Raw genomic sequence first — 8062 nt, forward strand, 5'->3', positions numbered from 1 at the left:
ACCATTATTGAGTTTGGATACAAGATGCCTTCATATCAAGAGAAGGCTTATTGTGATAAGATGAGGCAGTCATAGAGAGAGAGACTGGGTGTAGCATCATGGCAGATGGGTGGACAGACAGAAAGTCAAGGACCTTGATAAATTTTTTTATCTATTGCACCAAAGGAACCATGTTTTTGAAATCAATTGATTTGTCAGATACACCCAAGACAACAAAAATATTGTTGAGGGTTTTTTACCAAGTTGTGGAAGAGATTCAGCCTCAAAATATTGTACAGTTTATTATTGATAATGCAGCAAATTATATGGCAGCAGGTAAAGAATTTGCAGAAGATTTTAGGTCGTTCTTTTGGATCTCGCGTGTTGCCTATTGCATAGACCTCGTGCTTGAGGACATTGGCATCATGGATGAGGTACATCAGACACTTGAATGCTACTAAGAAATTACTAAGATCCTACTAAGGTTGTAAGTATTGTATTGTGACCTGTATCAGTCAGGCCCAAATTAAGATCGTATCGTAAAATATCATAAAAAATTTACAATAAAATAAAAAAAATTAACAAAAATTCTAAAAAAAAATCATATCACATGAAACAATGATGAATTGCGTAAAATACAACCATAAAATCACATATAAAGCATTTATGTCTCTATGAGCTGCATAAGACATCATCTAACATCAACTATCTCACAAGAACATTGCAAAATATTAAATATCTTGCAATTAAGAACATGCCACAAGACTCATACTCTCATATTACATAAACAAAAATATTATGGCAATAGTTGCACTCGATTTTCAATCGGTTTTCACTTATTACTTGAGTGCCCCATAGACATGTCGGATCACCTTATGTCATCTTTGTTGGAGTGTAGAGCCTGATTTCTACCTTGATATAAATCTTTAATTTTCGCGGAGTAGGAGGTTGTAGGAGGGCAGCGCCTCTCGAGGCAGAAATTTTTTAGAAAGTAGCTTTGTAATTTTACTCATAATAAAGATTTTTTATCTTAACTTATTTTCTTGAGTGAAAAAAAATGGTAGAAATGCACCTTTTTTTACCTTAACCCACTTCGTTGGGTGAAAAATAGTGGAAATGCACTTCTAATGGCTTCTAGACAAAGGGAGAAGTCGACCCTCAAAAGGTATTTAAAACCCAAAATGAAAATAAGTAACTTTCAGCCTTTTAAAGTGTGGTGAAGGCAGTGTTGTAACTATTGTACTGTATCGTACGATACGTATCATTACTTTTGGGTTTTGCAATATGATACACCCCAATATCGTGTTGTATCGTATGATACACCTTCGGCGCACTTTAAAAAAGTTGAAAGTTACTTTTTCATTTTTTTATACCTTTTAAGGGTCAACTTCTCCATTTGTCTAGAGGCCATTAGAAGTGCATTTCCACCATTTTTTCACCAAAAAAATGGGTTAAGGTAAAAAAAAGTGCATTTTCACTATTTTTCTACTCAAGAAAATGGGTTAAGGTAAAAAATCTTTATTATGAGTAAAATTACAAAAGTACTCTCAAAAAAACATTTGCCTCAAGAAGGAGGGGTTGCCCCCTACAACCCCCCACCAACTTACCACGAAGTTGGATTTGCAAAAATTAAAGATTTACATCAAGGTAGAAATCAGGATCCACACTCCTCTAACAAAGATGGCATAAGATGATCTGACATGGCAATGACACACTCAAATAATGAATAGAAACCTATCACATGGGTACGAGTATGTTTATGGGTGCAAGTACGAGGGGTAAAATACGGCAAGTTCGAAAAATGTGGGAATGGGAACACGACTATATATATGTGTGTGTATAATATTTTTAAATAAAAAATTTTGTATTTTTAGAATTTTTTTAAAAGGGGTATTTTTAAATGAAATTTTGTGTGTGTTTGAAAATTGTTTAAAAGAAGGGGTAAAATGAAATTTAAAAAATATGTGTGTGTGTTTATTATAAAAGGGAAGGGGGTACTTTGTAACCCCCGTTCCCACAATCTTTCTCTCTCTATAGAGATACGAACGAGGAGGAGGAGGAGACATACCCAATGTCGCTCTCTCTCTTTGTATACGAATGAAGAAGGAGAATGAATGAGGTCTCTCTCTCTCTCTCTCTCTCTCTCTCTCTCTCTCTCTCTCTCTCTATGTGTGTGTGTTCGCAATCATTGAGAGACAGAGAGAAGGGGGGAAACGAGATAGAGGGGGGGGGGGGGAGGGGGGAATAAGAGAGAGAGAGAGAAAAAGAGGAAAGTCGAGAAATTTGAGTTTGGGTCGAGTCTAGGCTGGACCCGACCTGGACCAATGAGAGACCTGACCCAGGGCGTAACGTGCACCCGTGTCGTGAAGTGTTGACATGGGTACGACAACTAAACTGTCGTGTCTATGTTACATAAGTGGAAACCGATTGAAAATCGAGTGTAACTATTGCCATAATATTTTCGTTTATGTAATATGAAAGTATGAGTCTTGTTGCATGTTCTTGATTGCAAGATATTTAATATTTTGCATTGTTCTTGTGAGATATGCATGCAATATTATCTATAATTCTATATTAGTTGATGTTTGATGATGTCTTATACGGCTCATAGAGACAAATATTTCATATGTGATTTTATGATTGTATTTTGTACAATTCATCATTGTTTCATGTGATATGATTTTTTTAGAATTTTTGCTGATTTTAATTGATTTTTTGGATTTTTTGAAAAAAATTATTAAAAATTTATGATACGTTTACGATACATTTACAATCCGATACGGTGTTATTTTGGGCCCAACCAATATAATACTTACAACTTTTGCCGAAGGTGTATCGTACGATAAACCCTATATCGTACAATATGACACGATATAAGGGTGTATCGTACAATACACCCGATAAGGATATGCTACACACTAGTATCACAATACGAGTGTGTATCGTATCGCAAAACCCAAAAGTAACGATACTCACAACACTGGTCCTAACAGTGACCTGACGAAAGAGGGGCAGGTATGTATATATGTATATAGAGTAATCGGATGGTGTGCCCCAAGTTTTGGTGTATGTTCAATATTATGCAATTTCATGAATTTTGCAACATGTTATACTGAATCACACACTTTATTCATAGTTGCAATCATATGCTGGTTACTAAATTTAACTATTTATTGTAAAAATTTTGGTTTTCTTAAGGCCTCGACTAGTCCTTTTAAGGGTCTTCCGCTTGCTCCAACTAACGCTTTTGACAACTAAGCCCCTAACGCAGGGCTATAATATGATGACAGCCATTGGACACAGTATCACTACAAAAATGGCCTACAACGTGCAGTATGATGTTAAATCTTTCCTAGTCAAAAGTAATTTAGGGTTTTATGCAAAGGAAAAACACAAAATGTATCACAGGCAATGACTTCTGATAAGCTGGGTATTTAAATGACTGGACAGAAATGAAAACATGGCCGAACACCTAGTGTACAAAATGATAGTCAAACAAAGAGTGGTTGACATTTTTTCAAATACTAAATTTTGGCAAGAAAAATCATGCTCATGTGGTTTAAAAATACGGTGATCATGATAGAAATAGGTGCTCCAATGTCAATAAATAGCCAGTTTAGCCAGAATGATTATGTAACAATAAACTATCCAAAAATTCCTGTTTCAATGGTGGACTGGGTGATCCACCTATATTTGTTGATTTTCAGGAAGATGAGTGACACCTCAAAAAATGTATACAAGCAACCCTACGAACTGAATATAGTTGAAACAAAAGCAAATTTGAACCAATTGAGGAGCCTTGCTGAAGTAAACAACTAGCATTACTGCATACAAGCTAAGCAACAGATTATCTATTAAATAAGATGATAAACAAGCTGAAGAATTTAAGTGAACTCTAACAGTGGCCTCAGACAAGGATAGTATACGCTTTACACTAAGACTAGAGTTTGAGCCACTATCTTTACTGCTCCTACCAAGCAGGAAAACCTCTTAATGACATGACTCTCAAAACATAAAAATGATGACTAATTAGGTTTACTGTTCAACTTGCTAACTGATAAATTAAATCATTCAGGAATACATACTGAACACAAATATACTCCTAGCCAACTAGACATGACCAATGAACATTTAGTCATCAATTAAGCAATCAAGTTTCCAACAAGCATGACCAACTAAATTCAACTCTTACAATGGGATTATGATTTCAACAGTACTGTTACCAGAGAGAAACATACTCCAGCTTGATTTGCTCAATCTCTAGCTTGTTGGAAAACATCTTACTCACAATCAAATTGAGCCTTTCTCATCCTCGTTCATTTCAAGAAAAATACCCCAATTATTGCAAGTTCTGAACAACTCAACTTGATAAACTAAGCATTAAAAAAGTAGAAATACTAAAAGAAGATGAGAAAAAAATAGACCATTAAAATTCAAAAAGCAATTAACTACAAAAGAGAAAAAACAACTCCTAGTCGAGGACAGAGCTTAATTAACATCCACTTATGTTATAATACAGCATCATGGTTAGACATGGTCACCAAGGAAACACAATGTTACACAATTGATGAATCAAAAGCTTTTGTGGCACCTTCTCAGCAACAATAGATCCATTCAACAATTGAAATGAGACCAATATCATGAAATTGATATATTATTCATGATTTATCCTTTACCTTCATTTGCTTTTGAGAAAAATTACATAGGTAGCATTACCATTGAGAGAGAGAGAGAGAACCTGGGGTCTAAGCCAGGAATGAGTTGGAGAGGGCATTCTTCATAGGAGTTAACATCCACGGGATCCCTCATCCATGGCAAAAATGGCTCGCCTCTACTCTGATTCGATGACTCATCCATCTCCATGGAGCTCCGCTTGCCCATCCCACCACACCACACTGCCCTTTCAAGAGGCTTTCACCTTTTATGATGCAAGAATAGATTTCAAATAATCCTTAAGTTAAGGCCTAAACCATAGTGACAAAAGTTCAAAGCGGCAATTTCTCGACTACGAATTTTTTGTGAGATTTTCAAGAAAATTATTTTTCTCAAGTTTTTATCAGCAAAATCTTGTGAAAAATAAATAACTTCTCAAAAAACAAAAAAAATAAAATAAAATGAAAACAAATTAATTACACAATTAAATTTTACATGTAAAGAAAAAATAAAATATATTTTCAATTCCAATATCATATCTAAGAAGTATCAACCATCAAAATGACCGTGGGCAAAGATGAGAATATACTTGCAACATGCCAACAAAATGACAGTGGGTAAAGATGCTTCTTTGTAGGAGTTTCAATGTAATCACAGATAGGTGATAATCCGATCAACAAGCAGTACATCGTGGCATGAGGAAGTATCATTTTCAACAAGAAAAGAAAGGAAAAACGATGAAAAAAATGAACAAAATCTTAGAACAACCCACGAAAATTAGATGCAAAGTAAGAAACAACCATTTTGAAAGCCCCACTTACGCTAAAGAGAGAGAGAGAGATTAACATCGTGTCCCATTCATGCAAGTCTTCCACAAAACTTTTGCAAGTGGTTGAGTCTTTTCAAATTTCAAACCACGATTGCAACTACCATGGCAAGAGCCACCTATATTTACCCAAAACCTGTCATAACTGATCTTCATCTTATGTAAATTTTTACAACTCGTCTTGTTTCTGTGGACAAGTAGGTGCATAAAAAAAAACATTTTTCTGCATAATACTATCACCCAAATCATCCCATTTTTTTGGAAAAGAAAATGGCCTCTAACCATAGCAAGAAAATCACCAATGTTTTTGTTCCTATCATATCCTTCTAGGCAAAACTAAAACTGGTCATGACTGAAGATCTATAAAGGGCGAAGGCCCCGTCACTCTCGTACTAACCAACAACTTAAATAAGATAATGCTATGTTTCTGGTGGTTCTTCGCCAAATCAATGGCAGTAATAACAAAGAGAGAGAGAGAGAGAGAGAATTACCGGTCAGTTACCGCACCGCTTCCACCCTCCGACGCCTCACGCAGCCACGCTACACCGGAAAACCTCACCGCCAGCCACTAGGGTTCCGTCATTGAGAACCACAAGAAGGAAAGGTAAAGTCTGGCAGGTGGGGCAGGGTGTCTCGTTAAAAACCCAAAACAAAATAAACACATAGCAAAAAGCAAAAGTCACTTCGCGATAAGTAGTCGCAAAAGATAATTTCGCGAGAAATACAATTTCTCGTGAAAATAATTTTTATGGCTTCCTGAATTTCTCACGATTTTTTTGCGAGAAATTCATATTTCTCGCCATGTTTGTCACACTGGCCTAAACCGAGAAGTCCCCTCTTTTATCGCTAGGCTTAAATGAGTCTCCTTTATGTAAATAGTTTTACCTTGTCTTGATTAACCTTAATCAAGTTATCTTTTTGGGTTCATGGACAAAGTTAAGATTATGATTACATATATAGGGTTAAGATTATGATTACATATATAGGGTTAAGATTAGATTTTTTTGTTCCATCGTTTATAGTGGTATGAAACTACTAGAGGAATGTCATCATCATCATGATGCATTATCTCAACTACATGGGACCGGTTTTATGAGTCTTGCTTCTCCATTTTTTCCTTCCTTTTTTTAAGTCTGTTTGTTGTATCATGTCCACCTTCTTCCAGTGATGTGATAGGCCTCCGCATAACATATCTAGACCATCTTAAACAATATTTATAAACTTGTTACTAAGGCATGTCCACCTTCTTACCGTCTTCACTTTCTTTATGCTCAAAAGAAAATATGATTATTACCACCTTATGACTAAGGCATGCATTATTTCGAATATGTATTCACATGTCATTTATCAGAATATTTAAGAACTTTGCAATTCAAATATCAAAATAGAACAGGTTTATCTTGACCAGAGTTGTCAGTCGAGGAAGTGGGAGCGGGAAGCGATACAGTAAGCGAAAGCGAAAAGTGAGGCACTTTTAAAATTTTACGAAGCGGGAAGCGCGGGATGACTTAGGAGCGAACCGGAAAGCGTCTCGAAAGCGACCTAAGAAGCGTCTCTAAAGTGAGCTAAAAAGCGAACCGAAAATGACCTAAGAAGCGAAGAAGGAAGCGACATAGGATTCGAATGAAAAGCGAAAGGTAAGCGAATAAGAATCAAAAGGAAAGCATTCGTGGGCTTCGTAACAATGAGACCACACGCATAATCAACTTGACTTTTTTCCTTCACTTCATAGAAAACACAATGTATTAATCCAATTAATTGTGTACAGTAGCTCCTCCGCATATCTTCCTAACACCAAAATGCATGTCAACATCCAAAAGTAACTCATTAGGAAAAAAGACAAAACTCCTTATAATTTATGCATGTATATTTTGTTGACAAACCTCCACCCACATACTAGGATATTTTAGACTAAATGAATGGGGTAACGAAGACATTAACACAACCAACATGATCCAAATTCTCTAGGCTACATTATTTCCTAGTTAGACATGTCTCATGGTTAATTGATTAAAACCGGATTGCAAGTGACACTGCAGACCCAATAAGATAATGAAGAGTGAAAAAAAACATTGCACCTAAGCAAGCCCAATCTTAGCTCAACTGAGTACACACAATAGTGTGGGGTCGCCCAATTAACAAGTAACCCCCAAAATCCCCAATGCACTTCATATCTATTAACCATACTCGCAAAAATATCTCAGGATTTTTTAAGCCACGCTATTTTAGCACAAGATCTTCAGAAACAAATACAATCCCCCCACAAAAAATGAGACATTTTGAACATATCATGGTTTTTGTTGCAATATCATTAACATGATATTTACATTTTTATATTTTAATGTTTTTATTGTGTTTTCTCATACATTTTCAAGTTTTAAATGTACATAGATTCCCCCCCCCCCCAAAAAAAACACATTTCTTCAATTTATTGCAATATTTTCGTTCGTCATCGAGAAAATATCATTAACGAGATTTATGACTTTGCTATTAACCAAGCGTCGCAGCGAGCAAAGTGACTCCCTGTGAACTATCGATGCAGAAATCCTGCTTCGCCGATAAGAATCGATTGATGTCACCAAGACATCTTAAAAATTCACGTAT

At 35.8% G+C, this 8062-nt stretch overlaps 1 protein-coding gene across 3 annotated transcripts in view; it reads right to left on the reverse strand.

Annotated features, from left to right (window-relative positions):
* RH1 (RNA helicase 1) overlaps positions 1-6074 on the reverse strand; it is a 29769-nt gene extending 23695 nt beyond the window's left edge. For 2 of the 3 annotated variants that reach the window (XM_089983116.1, XM_089983115.1), the window contains exons 1-2: positions 5950-6074; positions 4718-4897 (exon numbers count right to left, since the gene is read on the reverse strand). In XM_089983116.1, coding sequence (XP_089839242.1) covers positions 4718-4860 — 143 coding nt within the window. In that variant the 5' untranslated portion in view covers positions 4861-4897; positions 5950-6074. Of the gene's footprint in view, positions 1-4202; positions 4262-4717; positions 4898-5949 lie in introns of those variants that run through there. The other variant, XM_089983117.1, reaches the window with a different exon arrangement.
* Positions 6075-8062: the final 1988 nt, after the last annotated feature.

This window comes from Nuphar pumila, chromosome 12, assembly GCF_984573655.1.
Source record: "Nuphar pumila chromosome 12, dmNupPumi1.hap1.1, whole genome shotgun sequence".
Classification (NCBI taxonomy): Eukaryota; Viridiplantae; Streptophyta; class Magnoliopsida; order Nymphaeales; family Nymphaeaceae; genus Nuphar; species Nuphar pumila.